The sequence below is a fragment of the Pan troglodytes genome, chromosome 5 (genome assembly GCF_028858775.2).
Source record: "Pan troglodytes isolate AG18354 chromosome 5, NHGRI_mPanTro3-v2.0_pri, whole genome shotgun sequence".
NCBI classification, from domain to species: domain Eukaryota; kingdom Metazoa; phylum Chordata; class Mammalia; order Primates; family Hominidae; genus Pan; species Pan troglodytes.
In genome coordinates, this window is record NC_072403.2 from 72,644,717 (window position 1) to 72,660,884 (window position 16,168).

Consider the following 16,168-nt stretch of genomic DNA (forward strand, 5'->3'; position numbering starts at 1 on the left):
GGAAGCCAAAACATTTGTGTGACTTGCTTCAGATTGATATTGACTTTATTGTAGTGATCTGGAAACCTACCTGCAATAGCTCCAGGATATGCCTGTATGCACTTTACCACTTTGGTTTTCAAAAACTTAGTATAAACAAAATTTAAAATATAATGTTAATAATGTTTTATATTGATAATGTGTTATGATAATTTTATTTTGGATATATTGAGGTACATTAAATATTATTAAAATGAATATTACTTGCTTTATTTTTTAAAATGTGATGACTAGAAAATTTAAAATCGCATGTGAAATATTCTGTTTCTCTTGAATGGAGCTGTTCTAGAACATAATGAACAAAATTGTACAGATTACACAGGTTTTAAAGAATCAAAATTTAGGCTCAATGTGTTTTTGGAGGTTAATTCTCTGATTTTTTTTGATAAATTATATTTTGTTATTGGTATTTTCAACCACTATAAATTTATTTGTGTGAATTTTTGTACATGTTTAGATTGCAATTTTACTAGAACAGAATTGTTAATCATTCTCTTATATTTTCAGTCTTTTAAAACACATATAATCAAATTATAAAATTTCTATTTTAATATTCTTAATGAGGTGTAGATATGTTCTCTCACTTTTTAAATAAGAACTACTAAAGGACTGATTGCTTTATTTGTTTTTTAAAGCCTCATGTTTGGGTTTATACATCCGTAAGTTATACATTTATATTTTATTCACCTTCCAATAGCTCTGCTCCTGAAAAAAAATGACTGCCTTATTTTTCAACTTTTCTTTTGAATATTAACTCTTCATATGTCTGCCTTATTTTCTCTTTTTTCTCATTCTCCCAGAGAAATGACTAAATCTGCATGGTATTAGGGGTTGAGGTGATTTCAGCCAGAGATTAGGCAAGCCCCTGATCAAAGCTTTAAAGCTTTGATGAAACATGAAAATAAAATTAGATGTAGAGAGGCTTCACTGTCCAACCACAATTGGAGGTTTGCTAATTGTGGCTTGAGACCATACTTTTAGTATTCATGACAGATTTTTTCTCTTTATTTCTTCTAAAAAAATGGGATACATGTGCAGAACGTGAAGGTTTGTTACACAGGTATACGTTTGTCATGATGGTTTGCTGCACCTATTGACCCATCCTCTACGTTCCCTCCCCTCACCTACCAACCCCCAACAGGTCCTGTTGTGTATTGGTCCCCTCTCTGTTTCCATGCGTTCTCAATGTTCAACTCCCACTTATAAGTGAAAACATGTGGTGTTTGGTTTCCTGTTCCTGTGTTAGTTTGCTAAGGATGATGGCTTTCAGCTTCATCTATGTCCCTGCAAAGGACAAAGGACATGATCTCATTCCTTTTTATGGCTGCATAGTATTTCATGGTGTTTATGTACCACATTTTCTTTATCCAGCCTATCATTGATGGGCATTTGGTTTGGTTCCATGTCTTTGCTATTGTAAATAGTGCTGAAATAAACATATGTGTGCATGTGTCCTTATAGCAGAATAATAGGAATGCTTTTACAGTGTTATTGGAAATGTAAATTAGTTCAACCATGATGGAAGACAGTATGGCGATTCCTCAAGGATCTAGAACCAGAAATACCATTTGACAGGTCTTCTCTGTATTACTTTTTGTTTACATCATTTTGATTGTGTTGCTCAAAATTACTTTTCTAACTGGAAATGTAGTTTTTCTACTAGGAATACTTGAATTTATTAAATAGGAACTTAGGCTGGTATGTACAACGTAGTCCCATGTAGCCTAACCTAAAATTGCACAACAGGATATGTAACATATGCATATTTTTCCAACAATTATACCTCACAGTCTGTTTTGAATTCTACCACACCCTTCTCATATCATAATTCAGTGCTCTGGGAGCCCTTTTTATTTCAGTCTCCTGCTTCTTCAAAGTAAGAGATGTGAATGGATTTATTTTAGGGGCCATATCTATTTGCTCCCCATGTGCTTTTTGTTGTTGGTATTCTATGCATGATTTACATGTTTTTAGGTACTTTCTTAAATCCAGTATTGCATTTTGGGCTTCTGGCAGCCATTCCTCGAAGTTTCTGATGAATAATGTAGAGATGGAATGTTTCTAGACTATCCCCCTTGTGCCTCAGTCACCTTGCTTCTGATAGGCATAACGACAATATCTACTTTATAAAAGTTGCTGCATTATTACATATAAAGGGCTTAGAGCACTGTGTGGTTTATTAAAGACATAGATGAAAAGCAATATAACAATCATTCTTATGCATTTATGTATAATCTTTCCTCTCATACTACAAGAGCAGAGTTGAATAATCCAAGAGACCTGATGGCCCACAAAGCCCAAAATAATTACTATCTGCTTCTTTAGAGAAAAAAAATTGCAGATCCATACAATGGAGGAATATATTGGGTTTTAATCTCCTTGCAATAGGTTGTGTGCTCATTCCTGGTAATTTAAGTGGAAGAGCTGAGTGGTGAGAGTCACACATTAGAAACTTAGCAAAGTCAGTACTTTTAACTGCTAAACTTTCATATCCTGCATGGCCAAAACTGAATTAATAACAAGATAATAACTTTACTTAAATGGTATTTGTTAAGGTATGTTTACAATGAATAACTTAAAATATTTTTTTGTTTATCTGAAATGCTAAACTAGCAACTTTTTACATAATTACTTTTACCATGGATGAATAACTGAGTATTTTCATTAAATGTTCTTTCTTATTTTGGAGCAATTCTTTGTCTTGGCAAACTCTTAAAAATGTAATCAAACATGGGTAAACAAGTTAGCTGTCTTTCTTCAATTTTCTTGTATTTACTTCTTCTGTCACTTTTCAAGTTCTTGAACAGAGCTCCTAGCAACCATTTCTTTCTCTCCCCATAGAAATGAAAGGCAAATTATCATGCTACTTGGTGATGCCTTTGTGTTGCCTATCCTAAGAGTATAATAGCTTCATTCTTACAGGAAAGTAGACTAAAACGAACTTGAGTGAATAAAATACTCAACTAACTGCAGTGCGTTATTTTACACAGAATTGCTTCGGAAATTTTTGACACTTCATCAGAGGATTGACCAAAAGAATTTACTGAAATTGTAATAAAACATAATGGTCTAAAATAATCTTTTATTCATTGTGATTTTTTTATGGATATATGCACATTGTTAGGATAGCAGAGCTAGTTTGTTTTATAGAAGCCCCATTATGATTTCTACTAAAATAAAAATTACTTAGATAATTTTAATAGGATTGCTGCTTAAATATTTTACTTCAAATTATTTGGGTTATGTCTGTATGTTTGTACGTGTGTGTATGAGAGAGAGAGACAGAGAGAGACTTTTTTGAGATAAAAATGATAATAACTTACACCTGGAGAATTGTTTCTTTATCATGGACATCTTTTAATAAATGGCTCCTTATTTATGCCACACTTACTATTACTATGAAAAATGTACTGTACTCTTATAGCAAACCCACACTATGTATTTTTTGTATTTAGATAAACTTTTAAGCATTCTACTCCAGGAATATAACCCTGTCTCACTTTTCAAATTTGTTCCTTCTAGGATTCCAAATTCTGTTGGTTTTTCATTCCCTCAAACAACAAAGTCTATTGAGCCTTTACCATACTTTCATTATTTCCTCCTTGTGATGCCTTTCTCTTCTTGTGCAATTAAATTATATGGTCTGTCATTACTACCACTTTTTCACATTCTCAATTTCTTGTTCCTCTCTCCTTGCGTTGTAACCCCCTGCAAAATTACAAACCTGTTAAATTTATCTCTACTTATTAATTTGTTTGCAGTAAAATATACATGGAACCATGCTACCTGGTCTCATATATTCACTAATTTCAAGGAGTTCGTAGACACTGCCCATAAATTTTGATAGGTTTTTCTAATGTGTACATTTTTTTCTCTCAATATGCTAGGCAACCATTTATTACGTCTCTTCCTTACTCAAACTTCCACCCCTTTCATTAGACTTCATTTTTGTCTTTGCTTCATATTTTAGTAAACAGCAGAAACAACCAGAAAAAGAGATCTCCAGGCTCTGCCTGGATGCCACCAGTTAACTTGATTATTTGCCCATCTATTTTTGTCTTTTCTCCTGTTATATTGATGTCTCTTACCTGATAATCCCTTTACCGGTGGGTGGGATTCCATGTGTCATTCTACCTTACTTATAGACATTAATCTAGAATCTGTCCCCTTTATTGCATTCATTATCAATTTTCTTTCTCTAGTTAATCATCCCATCTGTTCACAAATATGACCTGACAACCTCTAAGACCTCCTTAGTTGCTACTTCATACCACTGTACTTCATACAACTCAGAAGAGATATTTGGATCAATGCTTCACAAATTTTTATTTACATATGAATCATGTGGGACTCTTGGTTAAATCGGATTCTCCTTCAGTTGGTCTGGAGTGCATTTCTAATGAGATACCAGGTGAAATCTTGATTCTACTGGTTCAGGGACCATCCTTTGAATTGCCAGGAATTATATACTACCTCTTTCCATTTTTATTCTTCTCATTTCCTCTTGAACCTATGCAACTAATGTTTATCCCCACTATACCATAGAAACAGTTCTACTAATGTTTATTAAATCGCCATTGCTAAATTTAATCTTTAATTAATTCAGTCTAATTCTTCGTCTTTTATAAACCATTTGCAGTATTTGACAAATTTTGTATTTTTAAAACATCACACTCTTGTTTCTCCTACATTCCCCCTTCCTTGGTTGTTCTTTCTTAATAACTTTTCAGGTACCTTCACATCTTTATATTTTCTATACATTGAAGTGCACATTCTATACATTGATAGCACAACTCTGCTATAGTAACATTAAATATCAGTGTTGTCATCTCTCTCTCCATTTTTTCCCTAAAGGATCATACCTGTTCTCTTGGCTTTAAATACTATCCTCATACAGGCAAATCTCAAATATTTATCTTCACTTATGACCTCACCCCAGAAACTGCAGATCGCTCTAATTAACTGCCTATAAACCAACCTCACTTGGATGTGTAATAAATATCTTGAAATTAACATATCTAAAAGTGATTCTGATTTCTTCCCTTAAATTATTTTTCCCTATCTTAGAAAAGATTAATCCTTTCTTTCTGGTTACTTACATAAAAAAAAAAAGATTAAATCTTCCTTTTCCTTTTCCTTCACTTTAAATCCATCAACAAATGTAGATGACTGTACTTTCAAAATATATTTAGAGCATGATTTTTTTCTCACTGTCTTCTTCACTAGCATCCTAATCCAGTCTCTATAATTCCATTACTGCAATACTGCAGTAGTCTAAAATCTTGTCTCTCTGCTTTCCTTCTTGGACATCTACAGGCTACTTGTGAAGAAATATTTTGAAAATGTGAAATCATGCCACTATTTAGAACAAAATGCTCCGTAATCTTTCCATAGAATCTAAAAGCAGTAAATGCCAGAATTCCTGAAATAGTTTATTACATCCTCCTCTGAGCTCATCTCCATATCCATACAATTGTTGACTCAGTCTCTTAGCTTTCATTCTGTTTCTTGAATACCTAAGCATGCTCTCAACTCAAAGTCTTTGCATTTGTTGTTTTCTCTGTTGATATGCTCTTTATTTATTCATTTACTTGTTTTTTCACCAAATATTTATTGAGAATCTATTGTGGGGTAGCAGCATTCTATTTGCTTGTAATAAATCAGCCAATAAAACAAACAGAATTACCTGCCCAAGTAGAGCTTATATTTAAATGAAGGAAACATATTATATACACAAATCCTTATATAATATATTATTTTAGAACATTATCTGAACTGAAAAGTGTAAATACAACAAGATGAGGGAAGTTGGTGTTCACATTATTCCTTTTTTTTTTTTTAAGACAAAGTCTCCCTCTGTCGCCCAGACTGGAGTGCAGTGGCGCAATCTCCGCTCACTGCAAGCTCTGCCTCCTGGGTTCGAGCAATTCTCCTGCCTCAGCCTTCCGAGTAGCTGGGGTTACAGGTGCCTGCCACCATGTCTGGCTAATTTTTGTATTTTAGTAGAGACGGGTTTCACCATCTTGGCCAGGCTGGTCTCGAACTCCTGACCTCATGATCGGTGCGCCTCAGCCTCCCAAAGTGCTGGGATTATAGGTGTGAGCCACAGCACCTGGCCCACTTTGCTCTTAAACAACCTATCCACAGGACTCATTCCATTATTTCTATAAATCTTAGATATTCCTTGCATCTTTGAGGCTGCACAATGTGCCCCCTCTCTTAAGAACTCTTCTTAGAAATCCTTTTACTGATTTATTTTTCTTAACATCATTTATTACTAGTAAACATACTGTATAATTAATTGATTATATGTATTTTAAATGTGTTCTATTTCCTTGTAAATTCATGACTTCATGAGGTTAAAATCTATTTTGTACATTGCTATAATCCAAGTATATAGAATATTTCTTGACATATAATCAGTGTCAATAGACACATTATTCTAACTTAATTAAAGTATTACTTTAATTGCTTCATAGCTGTGATGAAGAATATTTTACATAAGAAAAAGTCTGATATCTTAATTTGGGGGTCTAAGCATATATGATCATTTTCTTTTCATCAAACATTCCATAAAAATAAACAAATACGGTGTTTCTGAAGCATAACATGGAGACCATTATCAGACTTTTTATTCAGGAATTCTGGGGAAATTGAGAAGTGATTGGATCAGGTAAATTAAAAAGCCAAGGCACAGAAAATCACATCTTAAAATGTGCACAACAAAATGCTTTCACCTCAGAAAAAGCAGTTGTCCCCATTTTGAAATCTTGGGGTCAAGCTTATGAGAATGGATCACTGCAAGAGCTCTTAGATATGGCACTAAAAGCACAACTCATAAAAGAAAAACTAAATAGATAAATCAGTGTTCATAAAAATAAACTATTTTTTTCCAGAAATACCATGTTAAGAAGATTAAAAGACAAATGATAGGCTTGCAAACCACATATATGACAAAGGACTCATATATAGATGACAGAAAGGCATCTCAAAACTCAATACCATGAAAATCCAAAAATCTCGATAAATAATAGACAAAAAATACAAGGAGAAAATTCACTGAAGAAGCTATAAGGATAGCAAATAAGTACATGAAAAGATGTTCAATGTCACTGACCATGAGATAAATGCAAATTAAGGCCACAATAATATGTTGCTACATACCTATTAAAATAGCTAAAATAAAAAAATGATAACACAAAATGCTGGTGCATATGAGGGGTAACTAAATCTCTTATACATTGCTGTGGAAAATGTAAACTAGTACAGCCACTTTGGAAAACAATTTGACAGTTTCTTTAAAAACTATACATGCCTTAACCATATGACCCAGCAAATCCTAGTAGGATAAAAATTTACTTTCACACTGAAGCCTATATATTATTTGTGGTAGCTTTATTTGTGTCTTAGTCAGTTTAGGCTACTATAACAAATTAACACAGATTAAGTGGCTTAAACATTTATTTATCACAGTCCTGAAGGCTGGGCAATAGAGATCAAGGTCGCAGAAGATCTGTTGCCTGGTGAGGCACACTTCATGGTTTGTCAATGGCTGTCTTTTTGTTGTATCCTTCACATGGTAAAGAGCTGAGAAAGGGAGAGCAAGCTATCTGATTATTATAAGGGTACTAATCTTATACACGAGAGCCCCACTGTCATAATCTAATTACATCCCAAAATTCCCACCCCAAATCTATTGTATTGAGGATTAGGTTTCAACATAATATGTGGGGGACACAAATTTTCAGTCCCTAGCAATTTGTAATAGTGAAAAACTGGAAACAATAAAAGTGTCCTTCAATAAGTGAATGGTTAAACAAACTGTGGTACATTCATACCAGATACTACTATTTACCAATTAACCGAGAAAAAAAAAGACCTATTGGTACACATAAGAGCTTTAATGTATCTCAAGGGCATTATAACAAGAGGGACAAAAAAGACAATTCCAAAAAGTTACATATTGTATGGTTTCATTTAAAGAACATTATCAAAATAGCTCAACTATAGAGATGGAGAAAATCGATGGTTGTCAGTGATCAGGAAATGGTAGAGGGCAGAGAAGTGGGAAAGATTATAACGGGATAGCATGAGAGAGATCTTTGTAATCATGGAATGGTTCACATTTTTATAGTGGTGATTACCTCAATCTACACATGTGATGAAATGACATAGAACTATACCCAAATATTATGCTAATGCCAATTTTCTAGTTTGATACAGTGTTATAGTTACATAAGATGTAAACATACTCAGGATTTCCTGGTATTAACTATGTAATTTCCTATGAATCTATTACTATTTCAAAATGAAATGTGAAAAATCACACATTTCACTGTTTACTATGTTTCCCAATGGATTACTTTGGAAACTGCCATGACAAATATACACACAGGATATATTTATACATTGGGAGAATTTTGTTTGTTTCTGGAAGAAGCCAAATAAAATGCATTTGTTTTTGTATATTTTTATATTCAACATACGATGTTGAACAACATTTTATCTGAGAGTAGAAATATTGGTCTAGTACTAACAATCAAATGGTATTTGAGTCTTCTATTTTTTGTACAGAATTAATCTGGACATGTATTGCTGTGAAAAGAGCATGGAATTATTATGGGATTAGGTGGTATGCGGTTTTTAAAATTATCAATCTTCCATTAATTAACCAGATGTGTGACATGTGGCAAATTGCTTAACATCTAGAAAAATTAGTTTCTTTTAAATAAAATAAAATGAAAATATACAACTCATTTATTTTACTTAACATAATATCCACCATTTCCATCCTTCTCACAAATAGCAGAATTTAATTATTTTATATGTCTGAATAGTATACTATTGTGTATATAGTTAACATTTTCTTTATCCATTCTTCCATTGTGGAACACTTAGGTTGATTCCATTTGTTGGCTATTATAAATCATGCTGCAATAAACAGGGGGTAAAAATATCCCTTTGGTATACTGACTTCAATTCCTTTTGGAGATATACATCATATTAACTGAAATAGGCCAGACACAGAAACACAAAAACTGCAAAAACTTCATGATCTCACTCATAAGTGAAATCTAAAAAAAAAAAAAAAAAAAAAAAAAAAAAAAAAAAAAAAAGCTGGTATCATAGAAGTAGGACAGTGGTTACTAGAGACTGGAGAGGGGAGGGAAGAGGGAAAATGGGTAGAGGTTGGTCAACAGGTACAAAGTACAATGAGATAAGAAGAAGAAGTTTTGCTGTTTGATTGCACAGAGTGACTATGCTTAAGTAAGGTGCTATATATTACAAAAGGGCTAGAAGAGATGGTTTTGAATGTTCTTGCCACGAATAAAATGATAAAGGCATGAGGTGATAGATATACTAACTATCCCGATTGGATCATTATACCACATGGATATGTTTCAAAATGTCAAATTATACTCAATAAATATGTACCATTACAATGTGTCAACTAAAATAAAACTGGGTAAGAATAGACCTCTATAAATTTCAGGTTTTGTTTTAAGAATTTTATCAAATCTTTATGGATGTAAGCACTATGGAAATGCCAAGAATTACATACTTATAAGGTAGGATCATTCAAACAATGTTTTACTATAAGTTCAAGTAATATTTATGTCTAATTAAGTACCACTAAATATCTAATCAAATATCGTCAATATTTGATTATTTAAAAGGAAAACATTATGTTAATGTATCGTAACATGGAGAAATACATATTTACTCTTTGTATGATCAAAATAAAAGCTTATATATTAATAAATATCCACAAATTAAAGGTTGAGTTGTTTTCAAATAATAATGTCAATGGTGTGGTCACTGAACATTTTATACTGCCTTTATGACTGTCTGTTTTAGAAACGGACACAATCCAAAATCCAAATGAATTAATATTATATAATCTAAGCAGTGTTTTCTGGCTAGTAAGTTGTCACTAAGTAACTTAATATTTTGTAGATAAGTATTTCTTGGTGCTCCTCTTCACATAGTAATAAATGAGTTGGATATAAGAAATTTTTCAATAAATATGTTGTTTACTAAAAACTCTTACACTATATAGTGATTTGGATGAAAATGGTTATAAACTTGAAGTACAAATACCTTAATTTTCAAAGTCCACATATATCATTTTTAGCTAGGAGTCAGATATCTCCCTTTTCAGTTTTTTCTAACATGTATCAATTGTCCAAAGCCTTACTCAAGGTAAGAGGAGTAAAAGAGTAAAATTTGTTTTCAAAATCTAGAAGTTCACAGAGATGGCAAGGCCTGTCAGCCTACTACTGCAGTTACGTTTTAATGTCACTATGGTGTGCCTAATGACAGCACATTGAACAGATTGACAAGTATTTGTTAACTGTGAAGTGAAACACCTGCTGATCCAAGTTCTATACAAGCTGCAGTGGGTACCCCAGGCTTGGACCTTAATAATACTAGTTTGTTAACTCTATTTGCATAATCTTAGTAGGGTGGGGACTAAGGGGAGGCAAGTGACTTGCCTAGGAAATCAAGTTTAAAGAGGCATTTGCTTTCACATCCCTTCAAGTGCCAAACCTCACTGTACAACTCTGCTGTTGATAGTGTATCGACGAATAGGCATGGCAAGAAAATTAGTCTTAATAAATCTAAAGGAATACAAATCATATCATATATGTTCCTCAACCCTCACAAAACTAATTAGAAATTAACAACAGATGTTGTTTCTAGAAATCTTCACATATCTGGAAATTATTATAAACAACATATTTCTGAAATAACCTGAGAGTAAAGAAGAAAAAAATAACATGGAACTATATGAAAAATTATGAAATGCAGCTAAGACAGTGCTTAGCTAAAACAGTGCTTATACTGTGCTTAAGTACTTATAACAGTGCTTATAGTTCCAAGTTTCTACACCAGAAAAAGAACTCTCAAATCAATATTTTAAGCTTCAGCCTTAAATAAATGGAAAAAAACCACATTAAGTGCAAAGCATACAAACAAAAGAGGACAGTAAGATTTGCACAGAAATCATTAAAACTTCTTAGAGAAAATCAATGAAACAAAAAAATTGATTTTTGAGGAAAACAAGATGGACAAATCTTTAGTCGGAATGAACAAGGAAAAAATACAAGGAAAGACACAAGTAAATAAAATAAGCATTGGAAGTGAGGACTCATTAATGACCACTCAAAATTTAAAAGATTATAAGGAGGTATTATGAACAACATTAGGCCAACGAATGTGACGACTTAGAGGAAATGAATAAATTCTTAAATATATGTAAATTACTAACAGTGACTCAAGAAGAAATGGAAAATTCATATAGTCCTGCCAGATATTTAAGAGATTAGTACCAATCCTCGATAACTGGCACTAATCTCTTAAAAGAAGAGAAAAGGAAAAAAGAGAAGAGAAAGGAACACATTTGAAGTCATGCTATCAGGCCAGTATTACCCTCATACCAAAACCAAAGACAAAGCTGCCACAAGAAAACTAAAGACCAATATCACTTATTAATAAAGATAGAAAATCTCCACCAAAATATAAGCAAATTGAGTCCAATCACATATAAACATATTTTTTTCTATCCTGATAAAGTACGATTTTTTCCCCAGGATTCAAGATAAGTTTGATATCTGAAAGTCAATTAATGTAATATACCATATTAATATAATAAAGGACAAAGCCTACATAATCATCTCAATAGTTGCAGGAAAAACATATCACAAAATCTAACACCTATTCATTATAAAAACTCTCAACAAATTAGAAATAGAAACACAATCCCTCAGCCTGATAAAAAGCATCTATGACAAATGTCCAGGGAACACCACACTAAAGGTGTCAGGCTGACAGCTTTTCTTGGAAGAATTGGGAACAAGACTATGATATCTACTTTCACCATTTCTATTTAACACTGGAACATAGGAAGTTCCAGGCTATTTGTTAGACATACACACACACACACACACACACACGGACATATTAGTTGAAAGGAAAGCAGTAAAACTGTCTTTATTCACAAATGACATGATCTAATATGTAGAAAATCCTAAGTAATCCCCCCAAAGGACTACTAGCACTAGTAAATGGGTTTATACAGTTTTCAGACTACAAGCTAATATACACAAGTAATTTGCCTTTCTGTATATTAAAAACAATACTTCAAGGCCGGGCATAGTGGCTCACGCCTGTAATCCCAGCACTTTGGGAGGCCGAGGCGGGCAGATCATGAGGTCAGGAGTTCGAGACCAGCCTGGCCAACATAATGAAACCCCATCTCTACTAAAAATACAAAAATTATCTGGGCATGGTGATGCATGCCTGTAGTCCCAGCTACTTGGGAGGCTGAGGCAGGAGAATCACTTGAAGGCAGGAAGCAGAGGTTGTGATGAGCTGAGGTCATGCCACTGCACTCCAGCCTGGGCAACACAGCGAGACTATGACTGAAAAAAATAAATGAATAAAAATAAAATTCAAAAATAAAATTAAGAAAGCAATTCTAGTTACATGACCTTCAAAATGCTTAGATATGAATTTAACAAATAAATGCAAGACTTTAACATAAAGCTATGCAACAATGCTGAGAGAAATGCAAGAATAGCCAAAGAAATGGAGATACATTGCATATTCATCGATTGGAATTCAATCTTGTTGGGATGGAAATTTTTCCCAATTTTATCTATTGATTTAATAAAATTCCTATAATATTCCAGCAGGCTTCTGTGTAGAAATTGACAAGCTCATAGAAAAATTTATAGGAAACTATAAAAAGAATCCATAGCATAGCCAAAATTATTTTTGGAAAAAAAGAAGGAAAGGTTGAATGACTACCCAATTTCAAAACCTACTATATAGCTATATGCATTATGTATTTATCTGGTCAATGGGTTATTGCACATAAAAAGGCATATAAGTCAGGAAAAAAATAGATATGCCAGAAATCAACTTTCTTGCATATCTATGTGCAACTTTATTGCACATAAAAAGGCATATAATAGGTCAGTTTTAACAGTTTTTAAACAAACAAACAAAGAAATGAGGGAAGGACAGTCTTAAAAGAAAAAAGTGTCATAACAATTGTACGTGTATACGTGAAACATATAAGCTAAATCATTATCCCACACCATATAAAAAATAAACTCAAATGGATTAGGAATCTAAACATAGGAGCTAAAATTATAAAATATATTAAAATGTCTTCATGACCTTGGGTTAGGCAAAATATTATTAGACACCAATTATATGATACCAAAATATATGATATAAAAATGACAAAATGGACTCAATTAAAGGAAAAGTAGAAAAATTGGATTTCATGAAATAAAAACTTTTGCTATCCAAATGTCAACAAGTGAGAAAATGGAAAGCCAAATCACATATATCATAAAGGACTTTTATTCAATATATACAAAGAACTCACTCAAAAAATGCTCTCAATCATAAGAAAGCTGATAACACAATTTAAAAATAGTTAATAGATTTAAAAAGACATTTCATTTTTGAAGATATACAAATGATTAATACTCATACCAGAAGATGCTAAAAATAATTAGTCATTAGTGAATGAAAATTGAAGCCTCAGTGAGATACCATTGTACATTTACTAGAATGAGTACAACAAAGAAAACGGACAATATCAAATGTTGGCAAGAATGTGGAGCAACATAAATCTGACACATCGCTGGTGGGAATGTTAAAATGGCACAGCTACTTTGGAAAACAGTTTAGCAGTTTCCTAAAATATTAAACATGAATTTTCCATAAAATCCAGCAATTCCATTCCTGGGAATCTTTTCAAGAAATATAAAAAAAAATTCCCTCAAATAATTGTATATGAATTCATGATTCATGAGAACCAAAAACTGAAAACAGATGTCCACTGAAGGATGAATGGATTAACAAAATGTATATATTGTGAATTACTCTTTAGCAATATAAAGTACCAACTACTGATACATGATACAACATGAAAATTCTTTAAAAAACATTGCTATGCAAAAGAAGCCAGTCGCAAAAGACCACATAGTCCATCATACCTTTCTAATGAAATGCCTGGAACTGGGCTTGGGTACAAAGATTGACTACAAAAGAGCTCTTCTTTGGTTAATGGAATTGTGCTAAAACTGTATTGTGATGATGCTTGAGTAGCTCTATACATTTGCAAAAGTTACTCTAGAATTGCAGTGAATGAATTTTATAATATATAACTTACACTGCAATACATTTGTTAAATAAAAATATTTCATAAACTCTAGAGAAATTTTCTAGAATGTTTTGCTACATATCTATGCTCATTTCTTCTTTCCTTCCTTCCTTTTATTTTTTTTTTTCTTCCGTGTGTGATTTTTTTAAGGTCCATTCTGTGAGGTGTCAGCAAAACCTTGTGTTTCTCTGCTTTTTTGGAAAAGAGGAATTTGCCCAAATAGCAGTTCTGCTTATACTTATGAATGCCCAAAAGGATCTTCCAGCCAAAATGGTGAAACTGATGTCAGTGAGTTTTCATTAGTACCATGTCAGAATGGTACTGACTGCATCAAAATATCAAATGTAAGTCTCAATCTAACATATAAGTGAGTGGTTTTAAATTTTTTTTACTATTACCAAGCAATTTGGAAAGAATAAATAATTAGAATCCTTATTAAGGTAGTTTAATTGTTAGACGAACAAGAACGGTCTACTTATTTTAATTTTTCCCATTTATATAGGAAAAAACTTTGCTCTTCCATCAGTATTTTCCCTTTTAAAAGAATATAAATTTGTACACTCTTCATTTTTACTTATTGCTTTTTTTCATCTTTTAGTTATTCAATATTGTTATACTTTAACTTTTCAATTTAACATTTAAATAAATAAGAGTAGGAAATATTTCATTAGCTCTTCTCACAAATTACTGTCTTTTCATTTTAGATTCATATTTGTCATTTATTCTTTAAAGAACCTTAAGAGATTATTTTTCCAACCTCCTAAACTTTTTGTTACTAACACTCTGAAAAGGAAATTTTTTTCCCCTGGAGAATTGTCCATTTTATCAAAAAAATTGCTGAACTTTTGCTGAGAAGAATTAGTTACATTATATAGAACATAACACACAGATAAAAGTTTATAGAAGAATATTTTTTACTCCACCTGAAATTTCTTCTACAATATGCAAATATTTGTTACCAATGTACCATATACTAGCCCCAAATATTTGGAGATACAAGGGCAAAGAGCAATAATACATGCTTCTTCTAAAAATCAAGGAAACTATTATTGTAGTAAGCAGACTATGTATGCCCCTCATCCTCCACCAAAAAATAAAATAAAAATAAAATAAATAAATATGTCCATGCACTAATCCTGGGAATATGTGCATGTGTTATGTTACCCAGCAAGAGGAAATTAAGATCGCAGATGGAATAAAGGCTGCTAATCAGCTGATGTTATCTTGGATTATTTGGGTGGATCCAGTGTAATCACAAGGGCCCTTTAAAGTGGAAGAGAGAGATGGAAGAATCAGAGTCAAAGGGGGATTTGATGATGTAATGAGGCTGGTTTTAAAGATGGAGGAAGGGACCATAAATGAAAAAATGAATGCATCCTCTAGAATAAGCTAGAAAAGTCAGGGGAACATTTTCCTGTAGAGCCTACAGAAGGGACACAGCAGACATCTTGGTTTTAGCCTTCTGAAACTTTTCAGACTTATGACCTCTGGAACTCTAAGATAATGATTTTTTGTTGTTGTTGTTGCTTCAAGCTACTAAGTTTGTAAGAATTTGCTATTTAAATAAAAAGTTGTTATATAAATAGAAAACTAATACAATAATCTATCAAGAACTATTAATAGTATCATTTAAAATGTTTTGCTTTTAAAGTTGACAATAATGAACAATTGAACACATTCTATAACTTTACTAGTTAAAAGAATCTTAATATAAGAAGCGACTTTTAATGGATGTATGCTTAACTATTAATTCATAGAAGTACTTTAATTCTATTTTGCTTCTCTATTATTCATTATTTATATTCTCTATTTAATATTCTCATTATTTAATATTCTCTATTATTCATTAGAAGAATTATTTTGTAGATAAATTACTTGGAAAATTGTACATGTTATCATTTGTACTGCTACCATGTATGAGGTTGGACAAGCTATATACCTCTT

The 16,168-nt window shown here is 32.3% G+C and overlaps 1 protein-coding gene across 5 annotated transcripts in view; it reads left to right on the plus strand.

Annotated features, from left to right (window-relative positions):
- Nucleotides 1-16,168, plus strand: part of LOC112208034 (protein eyes shut homolog) — a 327,262-nt gene that overhangs the window by 229,616 nt on the left and 81,478 nt on the right. For all 5 annotated transcript variants that reach the window (XM_054685938.2, XM_054685939.2, XM_054685937.2 and 2 more), the window contains one exon: nt 14,375-14,568. In XM_054685938.2, coding sequence (XP_054541913.1) covers nt 14,375-14,568 — 194 coding nt within the window. The remainder of the gene's footprint in view (nt 1-14,374; nt 14,569-16,168) is intronic.